Source organism: Tamandua tetradactyla, chromosome 4 (genome assembly GCF_023851605.1).
Source record: "Tamandua tetradactyla isolate mTamTet1 chromosome 4, mTamTet1.pri, whole genome shotgun sequence".
NCBI classification, from domain to species: domain Eukaryota; kingdom Metazoa; phylum Chordata; class Mammalia; order Pilosa; family Myrmecophagidae; genus Tamandua; species Tamandua tetradactyla.
The window spans coordinates 113,103,474-113,117,550 of NC_135330.1; the positions used below are offsets into that span (position 1 = coordinate 113,103,474).

The 14,077-nt window shown below is 38.4% G+C and overlaps 1 protein-coding gene across 2 annotated transcripts in view; it reads left to right on the plus strand.

Annotated features, from left to right (window-relative positions):
- Positions 1–14,077, plus strand: part of ERICH6B (glutamate rich 6B) — a 117,415-nt gene that overhangs the window by 52,967 nt on the left and 50,371 nt on the right. For both annotated transcript variants that reach the window (XM_077158276.1, XM_077158275.1), the window contains exon 7: positions 11,806–11,945. In XM_077158276.1, the coding sequence (XP_077014391.1) occupies positions 11,806–11,945 (140 nt within the window). The remainder of the gene's footprint in view (positions 1–11,805; positions 11,946–14,077) is intronic.

Consider the following 14,077-nt stretch of genomic DNA (forward strand, 5'->3'; position numbering starts at 1 on the left):
GAGCGCTAGAGTCAGATACAAAAAGACAGAAGAGAGAGATATGGAAAAGAGTGTAGAAAGAAGGAAAATCAGATATGATATATATAATACAAAAGGCAAAATGTTAGAGGAAAATATTATCCAAACAGTAATAACACTAAATGTCAATGGACTGAATTCCCCAATCAAAAGACATAGATTGGCAGAATGGATTAAAAAACAGGATCCTTCGATATGCTGTCTACAGGAAACACATCTTAGACCCAAAGATAAACATAGGTTGAAAGTGAAAGGTTGGGAAAAGATATTTCATGCAAATAACAACCAGAAAAGAGCAGGAGTGGCTATACTAATATCCAACAAATTAGACTTCAAATGTAAAACAGTTAAAAGAGACAAAGAAGGACACTATCTACTAATAAAAGGAACAATTAAACAAGAAGACATAACAATCATAAATATTTACGCACCGAATCAGAATGCCCCAAAATACGTGAGGAATATACTGCAAACACTGAAAAGGGAAATAGACTCATATACCATAATAGTTGGAGACTTCAACTCACCACTCTCATCAAGGGACAGAACATCTAGACAGAGGATCAACAAAGAAATAGAGAATCTGAATATTACTATAAATGAACTAGACTTAATAGACATTTATAGGACATTACATCCCACAACAGCAGGATACACCTTTTTCTCAAGTGCTCATGGATCATTCTCAAAGATAGACCATATGCTGGGTCACAAAGCAAGTCTCAACAAATTTAAAAAGATTGAAATCTTACACAACACTTTCTCGGACCATAAAGGAATGATGTTGGAAATCAATAATAGGCAGAGTGCCAGAAAATTCACAAATACGTGGAGGCTCAACAACACACTCCTAAACAATGACTGGGTCAAAGAAGAAATTGCTAGAGAAATTAGCAAATACCTCGAGGCGAATGAAAATGAAAACACAACATATCAAAACTTATGGAACGCAGCAAAGGCAGTGCTAAGAGGGAAATTTATTGCTCTAAATGCCTATATCAGAAAAGAAGAAAAGGCAAAAATTCAGGAATTAACTATCCATTTGGAAGAACTGGAGAAAGAACAGCAAGCTAACCCCAAAGCAAGCAAAAGGAAAGAAATAACAAAGATTAGAGCACAAATAAATGAAATTGAAAACATGAAAACAATAGAGAAAATCAATAAGGCCAGAAGTTGGTTCTATGAGAAAATCAATAAGATTGATGGGCCCTTAGCAAGATTGACAAAAAGAAGAAGAGAGAGGATGCAAATAAATAAGATCAGAAATGGAAGAGGAGACATAACTACTGACCTCACAGAAATAAAGGAGGTAATAACAGGATACTATGAACAACTTTACACTAATAAATACAACAATTTAGAGGAAATGGACGGGTTCCTGGAAAGACATGAACAACCAACTTTGACTCAAGAAGACATAGATGACCTCAACAAACCAATCACAAGTAAAGAAATTGAATTAGTCATTCAAAAGCTTCCTAAAAAGAAAAGTCCAGGACCAGATGGCTTCACATGTGAATTCTACCAAACGTTCCAGAAAGAATTAGTACCAATTCTCTTCAAACTCTTCAAAAAAATCGAAGTGGAGGGAAAACTACCTAATTCATTCTATGAAGCCAACATCACCCTCATACCAAAACCAGGCAAAGATATTACAAAAAAAGAAAACTACAGACCAATCTCTCTAATGAATACAGATGCAAAAATCCTCAATAAAATTCTAGCAAATCGTATCCAACAACACATTAAAAGAATTATTCATCATGACCAAGTAGGATTCATCCCAGGTATGCAAGGATGGTTCAACATAAGAAAATCAATTAATGTAATACACCATATCAACAAATCAAAGCAGAAAAATCACATGATCATCTCAATTGATGCAGAGAAGGCATTCGACAAGATTCAACATCCTTTCCTGTTGAAAACACTTCAAAAGATAGGAATACAAGGGAACTTCCTTAAAATGATAGAGGGAATATATGAAAAACCCACAGCTAATATCATCCTCAATGGGGAAAAATTGAAAACTTTCCCCCTAAGATCAGGAACAAGACAAGGATGTCCACTATCACCACTATTATTCAACATTGTGTTGGAGGTTCTAGACAGAGCAATTAGACAAGAAAAAGAAATACAAGGCATCAAAATTGGAAAGGAAGAAGTAAAACTATCACTGTTTGCAGACGATATGATACTATACGTCGAAAACCCGGAAAAATCCACAGCAAAACTACTAGAGCTAATAAATGAGTACAGCAAAGTAGCAGGTTACAAGATCAACATTCAAAAATCTGTAGCATTTCTATACACTAGTAATGAACAAGCTGAGGGGGAAATCAAGAAACGAATCCCATTTACAATTGCAACTAAAAGAATAAAATACCTAGGAATAAATTTAACTAAAGAGACAAAAACCTATATAAAGAAAACTACAAAAAACTGCTAAAAGAAATCACAGAAGACCTAAATAGATGGAAGGGCATACCGTGTTCATGGATTGGAAGACTAAATATAGTTAAGATGTCAATCCTACCTAAATTGATTTACAGATTCAATGCAATACCAATCAAAATCCCAACAACTTATTTTTCAGAAATAGAAAAACCAATAAGCAAATTTATCTGGAAGGGCAGGGTGCCCCGAATTGCTAAAAACATCTTGAGGAAAAAAAACGAAGCTGGAGGTCTCGCGCTGCCTGACTTTAAGGCATATTATGAAGCCACAGTGGTCAAAACAGCATGGTATTGGCATAAAGATAGATATATCGACCAATGGAATCGAATAGAGTGCTCAGATATAGACCCTCTCATCTATGGACATTTGATCTTTGATAAGGCAGTCAAGCCAACTCACCTGGGACAGAGCAGTCTCTTCAATAAATGGTGCCTAGAGAACTGGATATCCATATGCAAAAGAATGAAAGAAGACCCATCTCTCACACCCTATACAAAAGTTAACTCAAAATGGATCAAAGATCTAAACATTAGGTCTAAGACCATAAAACAGTTAGAGGAAAATGTTGGGAGATATCTTATGGATCTTACAACTGGAGGCGGTTTTATGGACCTTAAACCTAAAGCAAGAGCACTGAAGAAGGAAATAAATAAATGGGAACTCCTCAAAATTAAACACTTTTGTGCATCAAAGAACTTCATCAAGAAAGTAGAAAGACAGCCTTCACAATGGGAGACAATATTTGGAAATGATATATCAGATAAAGGTCTAGTATCCAGAATTTATAAAGAGATTGTTCATCTCAACAACAAAAAGACAGCCAACCCAATTACAAAATGGGAAAAAGACTTGAACAGACACCTCTCAGAAGAGGAAATACGGATGGCCAAGAGGCACATGAAGAGATGCTCAATGTCCCTGGCCATTAGAGAAATGCAAATCAAAACCACAATGAGATATCATCTCACACCCACCAGAATGGCCATTATCAACAAAACAGAAAATGACAAGTGCTGGAGAGGATGCGGAGAAAGAGGCACACTTATCCACTGTTGGTGGGAATGTCAAAGGGTGCAACCACTGTGGAAGGCAGTTTGGCGGTTCCTCAAAAAGCTGAATATAGAATTGCCATACGACCCAGCAATACCATTGCTAGGTATCTACTCAAAGGACTTAAGGGCAAAGACACAAACGGACATTTGCACACCAATGTTTATAGCAGCGTTATTTACAATTGCAAAGAGATGGAAACAGCCAAAATCTCCATCAACAGAAGAGTGGCTAAACAAACTGTGGTATATACATACGATGGAATATTATGCAGCTTTAAGACAAGATAAACTTATGAACCATGTAATAACATGGATGGACCTAGAGAATATTATGCTGAGTGAATCCAGCCAAAAACTAAAGGACAAATACTGTATGGTCCCACTGATGTGAACGGACATTCGAGAATAAACTTGAAATATGTCATTGGTAACAGAGTTCAGCAGGAGTTAGAAACAGGGTAAGACAATGGGTAATTGAAGCTGAAGGGATACAGACTGTGCAACAGGACTAGATACAAAAACTCAAAAATGGACAGCACAATAATACCTAATTGTAAAGTAATCATGTTAAAACACTGAATGAAGCTGCATCTGAGCTATAGGTTTTTGTTTTGTTTTGTTTTGTTTTGTTTTGTTTTGATTTTACTATTATTACTTTTATTTTTTTCTCTATATTAACATTCTATATCTTTTTCGGTTATGTTGCTAGTTCTTCTAAACCAATGCAAATGTACTAAGAAATGATGATCATGCATCTATGTGATGATGTTAAGAATTAATGATTGCATGTGTAGAATGGTATGATCTCTAAATGTTGGGTTAATTTCTTTTTTTCCGTTAATTAAAAAAAAAAAAAAAAGAGAAGGGATAATTGGAGATGAAGGGATACAGACTGTACAACGGGACTTGATATAAAAACTCAGAAATGGACAGCACAATACTACCCAATTGTAATGCAATTATGTTAAAACACTGAATGAAGCTGCATGTGAGGTATAGGTTTTTTGTTTTTGTTTTTTTTGTTTTTTTTTCTTCCTATTATTGTTTTAATTCTTATTCTGTTGTCTTTTTATTTCTTTTTCTAAATCGATGCAAATGTACTAAGAAATGATGAATATGCAACTATGTGATGTTATTAAGAATTACTGATTGTACATGTAGATTGGAATGATTTCTAATTGTTTTGTTAATTCTTTTTTTAATTAATAAAAAAAAAAAAAGAAAAAGAAAAAAAAAAAAATAGACCACTTCCAAAAAGATGGAGTAGATGCATATTCCCTATTCTTCCCACTGAGTACAGGTAAAAACTCAACAAACTTAAGTTTGTTTGTATGAAGCAAACCTAAGAAGCTTCTGAAATCTGGAGAGATTTCAGAGACGAAGGCAGACCAGCTAGAGACCTTGGAACAAAACAACAACATTTTGATGGGTTCTCTGGATCTTCTTTTGGCCTCATTTCTCCCAATCCGGGTGCAGACAAAGCCAGTCACCTGGAAACTCCAACAGGGGCAGCCAAGAAAAGCTTCAAGGACAGCTGACCCTCTCCAGGCAAAAGACCAGAATTGAGTCAACCAAGCAAGACAGAAAGCTTACAGGCAATAACCTCTCCACTCCAGCCAAGCACGGCAACGATTAGCAGAGCTGTGTCTCCCCAGCTTGGCAGCCTTTCTGCAGCCACCCTCGCCCTTCAAGGGGCATTGCATGAAAGTCATGAGTATCCTCTCCCCAGCTGTGCCAATACCCAGAGATGAGACGGGAAATCGTATGAATAAGCCTTTTATACGGTAATTGTTCTGTCTCTAAAACGGAATTTGTGTTATGATTTTAAAATATGACAACCAGGGCTGTCATATTTTTTTGCCTGCTAGGTGATCTGGGAGCTCTAATTTCCTGTGTCAATTTACCTCTAAGACGATATTATGCTGATTTTAGGCGGAAGCATAATCCATCTTCTTCTCTAGTGCTAAGAAACTTCTCTTAGCAGTGGCTGAGCAAAATCTTGTCTCCCTAGTATACAAAATTAAGCAGATATGTTTTTCTAAATGTATCTCCCCAAAAAGACAAAAGGTGAAGCTTTCGTTTTTTAAAAAACTTTTTTTTTCAGTTGGGAAATTTTCTGGTTTCTAGTCATACTCAGCCCCAAATTCCTTACTTTCCACGCTTGCAGGACTATATTCGTTGCTTTTTGAACACTGAAATACCACAAACATCGGAGTTGGGAAAAAAAGATTAACTCATATTCACTACATTGGAACTGCTAAGACTGGCAGTGGACCCAGGCATTTTAGAAAGATTTTTCAACTATAGTTGCAATCTAAAGGAATTGTTTTAATTAGAAACAAATTATTCAGACCTGTCAGCACACCTGTAAATGAGGTTTTGCTGTATCTGGCGGAGCTGCATTCTCAGCAGAGGCGTCACTTCTTTCAGCCAGTGTGACCTGTTGGGGGCGTTTCGTGTGACAGGTGGACTGAAAAGGACAGCTTGGCTGGTCAGCATTTTGCCAGTCCAATGGTTTTGACGCTAAAGGATTTTCAGAAGGGTATGACGTAATCAGATTTGCTTTATTATTTTTGTTTGGTTAAGTACTTTTATTCAAACTAGCTTTTGAATTGTGAGGCTATTGTATGCATATGATTTTTAAATACTGAAAGAGTAAAGAAAGCTATAAAATAACTGCTTAAAGTCTCCACAAGCTTACCTCTCAAAAATAACTACTGCATACTGTTTTTCAAATCTTTCTAGAAATTTCAATGCCTGTATAAATACACATGTCTTTAAAACACACACATATACCTAAATGAGATCATACTGTACATTCTATGCTCTGTCTTGCTTTCCCCTTACTTACATATTTTAGAGACCTTTGGTATTCTGTTTATTTAGCTGTACCGTAATTGAACTTGTAACTTATCAGTGGATATTTAAGTTGTTTGCAGTTTTTGTTTTTGTTTTTGCTGTTATAAACAATGCTACAATGAATTACCCACATATGATTGCATGCCAATGGAAGTATATCTAAAGAATAAATTCCTAGCAGTTGGATGCATGGCCCAAAGATATCCACCTGTTTAACTCAAAAGATATTGGCAAATTATACTAACTAAGTTTACTTCTCAGAAACCTAAAACCTTCAGATGCTTCCTAGGCCAGATAAGTCCTGAAGCCCAGAGGTGCCTGTCTGTCCATGAACATCAGTCAGTTCCATCCACATCCCATATTGTTGAAACTGCGTTTCAGCATGAAAAAATTAGAATGGGCATAACCCAAATATCCCTAAAGATTGGGAGAAAAGGAGGAGTTGTAGCAGAGAAGTTAGGATTTAACAAATGAATGTGACTACTGAATCACTATATTGATATCTCTTTTAGTCTCCAGTGTCTTCGAGCAGCTAGAAGTAAAAACCTGGAATTGTGGAACTGTAACCCTTATCAAACATTGAAATGTGTTCTATACCTACTAGTTAAAATATACTTTGAAACCTTTTGCTTTTTTTGTGTATATGCTGCATTTCACAATTACAAATGTTTTTAAAAAAGGATATTGGCAAATTTCCCTCCAGCCAAAAAAAATTTTATGTCATTTTACTAACTCCCACCAACAGTGTGTGAGAATTCTTTCGTCCCATCCTCACCTCCCAAGAATCACAGCAAACTTTTAATTCGGGCCCATCTGATAGGGTAGAAATAAGAAATCTCATTGTTTTCCTTCTCGTCCCTTCCATTAGGAAAAGGCATTGAGATTTTTTCCTGTCTTAATTGGCCATGTGTATTTCTCTTTCTGTAAATTGCTGATTTATGTCCTTGGTTCGCTTTTCCATCATGTTACTTGTTTCTTTTTTCTGGCTGATTTGTAAGGGCTTTGAATATATTAACACCCTTAGTTCTTTTTCTGACACGCATGTTTAAATTTTTTCCCAGTTTGTGGTTTGTGTTTTGACCTTCCTCTTGGTATTTTTCATGATATAGTAATTTTTAATTTTTATCTTATCCCATTTATCACTATTTCTTCTTAGGACCCCTGAGTATTGTTTCATGTTTAGAAAAGTCTTTCCCCACCCCCCCAAAAAAGGTTTTTTATAATTCACTTATTTCTTCTAATTCTTTAAGAGATTTTTAGAAGAGTGTAGTCTGGAATTTATTTTGGGGGGATACAAGATGGCATGGGGCTCCAGAAAGAGTTCTCAACAGGATTGACTGAGCGCTTCACCACAGACATGATCAGATCTGCATCATTTCAAGGTCCCACTGGTGGCCCAGTGGATGAAGGCTTGGAGTGGAGAGAAACTGGAACTGGGAAGATGAGTGATTCTACAATAGACTTGTAAACAAATGATAAAACTGATTGCTTAGGGCAGTACTCATTCACCGCCCATGACACAGAGCATTTTCTACTCTATAGACTGGGGAGCTGAGGATGAGAAGAATACATGTGTTAAGGTTAGGTAGAAGTGTAGTTTGGGGCACACTGAGGTTGAAGTACCTGGAAGCCATCCAGGTGGGAAAGTCCATTGTAAATCAGATATAACCAATCTTGGTCCTGGGAGAAAGTCCTTGGCTGAAGTTTTATTGTTGCTTTGCTTGGATTTTGGTTTTGGTTTTGTTTGTTTTCTCAGCTGAAGATACTAATTTGAATTCTTAGCATATATTTGAAGCCTTTCCCCTAAAGACAGGAAAACACCAGTACTCATTGGTTTTCACACATAAACCTTGGAGCTATTGGTTTTCAATTAATGAAGAGAAGGGTTTTGGTGGGTAAGGAAGAAGCCAGAAAAAGATGGCTGGAGGTGGTGATATGGTGCCATAGACTGGAATTGAGCCCTAGGGTTCAGGGTCAAAGGCCAGTGACTCATAAAAACTATTCAAGACACACATTGTGAAACTCTGAAAACTGCAGAGCAGCTTTAGGGGCCAAGGGACAAGGTACGGCAGAGTTGAAGTAGCCTTTTTTCTTGTTTCCTGTATCACTCTGGATTGGACACTTTGAAGGACCCTGAGGCAGCAGCAGTGAGCAGATGCTGTCGTTCTCCCAATGGGGAATAGCACCGCTCTGTGATGCTGTACTTCTCCAAGCAGCTTTGTAGGCAGCAGTTGTGGGCAAGTGAAGCCAGAGAAGGAGAAGAGGCTGAACCTGTGTGAACCACTGGGGTATATAGTAGGAAGAGGGAGCTAATGTCTTCCTATATACTTGGGTTACTCTGACAACTCAACTCATTTGCCATGTTTATTTCACTCTTACACATTTATTTTTATGTCCGTGATACTCATGCCTCACAAATCCTGCTGTGCCAACCCTTTGGTTGTAAGAACCAGAGTGCCGCCTTGAAGGGGTCTCTGGGCATGGGAGACCTCGTTACCGGGGTGCCAAATACACTTAACATAATGCTTCAGTTTCTCAGCTGCTAAAACAAATCCCATGCACTGGGTTGGCTTAACAACAGGAATTTATTGGCTCACCATTTCAGAAGCTAGAAGACTTTCTTCTTCTCAGGGTCGGCATCCTCTGGCTGGCTAGCAATCTTTGAGGCTCCTTGACTTTTCTTTCATATGGCAATGCACATGGTGATGGCTTCTCTTTTCTCTTCTGGGATTATTGATGTCCAGCTTCTAGCTTTCCAGTCTTCTCTGTCCATGTCCACTTGCCTTTACTCACAAGGACCTTAGCCATATTGGATGAAGGCCCACCCTCATTCAGTTTGATGCACTTTAACTAATAAAATCTTCCAAGCTTCTATTCACAAATGGATTCACACTTACAGGACCAGTGGTTGGGACCTGAACATGCCTTTTGTGGGGGCCATGATTCAATCCCCAGCACTTGACATTGAGGATAAATCTATTCTACAGGCTGGGGAAGGAACTGGGGCAAATCCCATAAATGTTATGTCTGCTGACCAGATCAGATGGGATGGCACCACCTAGATAGGACGAGACACTCCATTACCCCCACTGTGGTGGTTTGAAGCCATAAAAGCATGTTCCTAAATTTAATCCGTTCCTGTGGGGGCTGGACCCATTGCAAGCAGGACCTTTTGATGAGGTTCCTTCAGTGAAGGTGGTGTGTGGTCCACCTTAATCAGGATGGGTTTTAATCCCATTACTGGAGTCCGTTATGAGAGGAATGACATTCAGACAAAGAGAGAAAGCCACAAGGAGCTGCCAGAAGCTGAACATCGAAGGCATCCGAAGAAAAGAGAGAGACACATGCTTCCATGTGCCTTGCCATGTGACAAGCTCAGGACCAAGTTTCACCAACAGCCGGCCCCAAAACACCAGAGTCTTCAAGGAGAAAGCACTACCTTGATGATGCCTTGATTTGGACTTTCTTTTAGTCCCCAAACCATCAGCTAAAAAATTCCAATTTCACGGTATTCACTTGAGCAACCCAGGAAACTAAACAACCACCCAGCAAGCCTGCTCTCTGGTGGAGAGCAGGGGAAACTATATTCCCTGGTGAACAAAACAAAAAATTCAAAGGGAATGGTGACAGGTAATTAGCCTAGGCAAATAAGAAGTCGCTCCATCCTAAGGGAGAGATTGCCAGCAACAAGGAACACACAAACAAGAATAGTGCCAGCAAAGGCTTTGAACTTGACCTGTGCTAGGGTGCCAATTCCAGGGAGCAGAGTGGGGCAGCTTACCTGCGGCACCAGGCTCTCCATTCAACTTTGAGAAGCACACCACCCACAAGCTACAGTCTTGTATCTACTCCAGGTCACCTCATAGTATTGGTCTTAGTTTACTACAGGAAACTACTAAATTAATAGCATTGCGTATGTTATCAAATGTTAAGCAATAACTGTGACCTCCGCCTACAGGAGGGCAGAGAATAAACAACACAATAGACTGATGACTCTCCTTCCCAGCAAGTCAACCTTTCCCTACTGTCCAAAGAGATCCAAAAGTGAAGCTATCATGTGGACCCACCTAGGGCTCCGTCCCAGTTAGCTGCATGAACTTGGGTGAAAATAATCAAATTTTCAAAATAAAATGGCCACGTGCAATGTCACTTCTCTGGGAAAATCTTCCAACACAGAATCATGGGGTGTACTGCTTCCCTTAAGATTGTCATCACCTCCATGGAATAAAGAAGCAGCCACCATGAACTTGGGCATTCAGAGAAACCAGAAAGCTTCTTTATACTCTTAAAACCAGGAGACATTTTTACATTCTGTAGCTGTCTCCACATTTGGAAAAAGAGGATAATTTTATGTTCTCAAAAGACTTCTGTGCATACTTAATTCCCAGGTATGAGCCTGACCCCGGCATCATGGAATTGAGAAACTCTTTTTGACCAAAAGGGGGAAAAGAAATAAAACAGAAAGTTTCAGTGCCTGAGAGATTTCAGATAGAGTCAAGAAGTCATTTTAGAGGTTATTCATTCTTATGCATTATAAAGATGTTCCTTTTTAGTTTCTAGTGTATTAAAAAAAACTAGAAGGAAATACCTGAAATAGTTAAACTGTAACCTGGTAGGCTAGATTCTTGGTGATGATTGTATAACTATATAGCTTTTATTGTGTGATTGTATGATTGTGAAAACCTTATGACTGACACTATCTGTATCCAGCGTATGAGCAGATGAGTAAGAAAATAAAGACTAAATAAATAAACAAATAACGGGGAGGAATAAGGAGTGTGGGATGTTTTGGGTGTACTTTTTTATTTTTTTTTTCTTTTTCTTGGAGTAATGAAAATGTTCTAAAATTGATTGTGGTGATGATACTGTGAGCCACTGATTGTGCACTTTGGATGGGTTATTTGGGTGTGTGAATATAGGTCAATAAAATTGCATTTAAAAAAAGAAAAAAAACAATCTGAAGAAAGACCAAAATTGGGATTATTTGAGCCTCAATAAGGTTTATAACTGCAGTGGATTGAAACCCATCAAACGTGTTTAAATCCATGATATTTTAGAAATGTAATTGTTCACCAGAGGAAGCTGTTAGTGAATGTACTCTTAATTTTGAAAACTGGTAAAAAGAAAAAAAAAAAAGAAAAGAAAAAAGAGAAATTATTATGGAAAAAAAAAGACTTTTTGGCTTAATGATGTCGTATCTTTTTTTGAGGGGACTGGGGAGTGAAAAGAAGGTGTGATGACAGTGTAGAAATATTCTTTCTACAGAGAGAATTCTTGCTACCCTACCATTCCCACTGTTTGTGTTTTCTGGATGATATGTGGAAATGTTACCAGGCTCCTTTGGGAGTGAGAAAAGTAATTACCTGATAAATAATTTGTTCCCATTTTCTGGAGATCTCATTCTGCGATCCTTTTGTAGCTTTTGAGCAATACCTCCTACCAGAAAATATTTAAGAAGATGATCAAAGAAATGGCTGCTCGCAGTGAACTGGATGAAGATATTGACATCCCGCTGATTGGGTACCTGGAGACTGAAACCACAAAGAAGCTAGGAATTCTGTAAGTATCCGGGGAGCTGGTGTTATTGGCCAGTCGGTCCACTGGCCAGAGGGAGCAACAGAGAAATTGTCAGTTGAGTGGCCAAGGGAAAGAGAAAAGTCCAGGGCCAAGCAGGTCCCATGAATTAAGGTCACACCAGGCACACGGCACAAGGGTAAGTCCAGCTCCCTGACGCGATCAAAACAAGAGCAACAAAATCCACAGGCTTGGAAGGTACGGGATAGAATCAGAGGCAGGTGATGGTACAGGATGGAAATCCAGGGTGGGAAAAGTCTTGCAAGGACCATGAATTTATACAAAAGCCTCCCTTTTATAATGCAAAAATTGCATTATATTCACATACCATATAATCATCCAAGGCATACAATCAGTGGCTCAGTGTCATTATATAGTGTGATTCATCATCACAATTGATTTTTGATCATTTTCATTACTCCAGAAACAAAAAATAAGAATAAAAATAAAAAGTGAAAAAGAATACCCAAAATTTCCCACACCCTTCATCCCTCCTATTTTTAATTTTTTATTTTTTGTCTTTATTTTTCTTACTCATCTGTCTATACACGATAAAGTGTCAGCCACAATGTTTTCACAATCACGTGGTCACACAATAAAAGCTATATAGTTATACAATCATCTTCAAGAATCAAGGTTATTGGATTACAGTTCAACGGTTTCAGGTATTTCCCTCTACCTCCTCCAATATACCCAAAAACTGCAAAGGATTGTCTATATAATGCATAAGAATAACCTCCAGAATGACTTCTCGACTCTATTTGAAATCTCTCAACCATTGAAACTTTATTTTCCTTTATTTCCATTCCCCCTTTTGGTCAAGAAGGCTTTCTCAATCCTACAATGCCAGGACCAGGCTCATCCCTGGGAGTCATGTTCCACGTAGTGGGGAGGGCAGTGGGTTCTCCTGTGGAGTTGACTTACACAGAGGGGCCACATTTGAGCAACAAAAGTGGTTCTCAGGGGGTGACTCGGGCATAATTATAAGTAATCTTAGCTTTTCCTTTGCAGTATTAAGTTCATAAGGGGAAGTCCCAAAATCAAAGGCTTGGCCTATTAAATCGGCAGTCCCCAAAGCTTGCAAGAATATCAGGTCTTCCCCAGGTGGGGAATTTTAATATCTCCACATTTTTCTCCAGTGCTTCAAGAGGACTTTGCAAATACTTTTTAATCTTCTTCCCAGATTACTCTGGGATCTGTCAGGGGATCACAGTAACCTGTACAAACCAACAAGATCTTATTCCCTATTCAAGGTTTCATGTAATCATGACATTTGAATAAACTGTCCACACAAGTTAAATTAGATAGTATGCTATAGAAAATATCAATTTTGCACCAAATAAGCATCTCTTCCTTTAGTCTCACACAGAAGTTGAAGTTTTAAAATACAGTCAATATCGGGCGGGCAACAGTGGCGCAGTGACAGAGTTCTCACCTGCCATGCTGGAGACCTGGGTTCGTTTCCCGGAGCCTGCCCATGCCAAAAAAAAAATACAGTCAATGTCATCCTCTACCCTTTAGTCCTAACCAGATGAGCTTCACTTATATCTCTAACTGAAGTCTGATCTCTTTTTCAGCCTTTTTAACAGTTGCTGTATGGGGTAATGCTGACTTTCATAGCTGCAGAGCTCTAGTTCTGAGAATCAGGTGTCACACAGATACTCGAAGTTCAAGGGAACTATCAGGTTATACACAAAGAGCTCAGCATCTCACAATTTAGAAATAACAGGAATAGATGTGACTATTCTTAGAGCTTACAATCTAGGAAACTTTACAATAAGACTTCACCTGATAACTTAATTCAATTATCAGAGTTTGGTCCATATAGTGAGTCCATTTTAGTGAGGCATTATTATATCTGTCTTTTTGGTTCTGGCTCATTTCACTCAACATACTGTCCTCAGGGTCATTCACCTAGTTGCATGCCTCACAACTTCAATCCTTCTTGCAGTCCGTTAATATTCCATTGTGTGTGTACACCACAGTTCACCTTTCACTTCATCAATTGATGTACCCTTAGGCCACCTCCATCCATTGGGAATCATGAATACTGCCACCATAAACACCAGTGTGCAAATGTCCATTTGTACCCCTGCTTTCAATTTTTCCAAGTATAT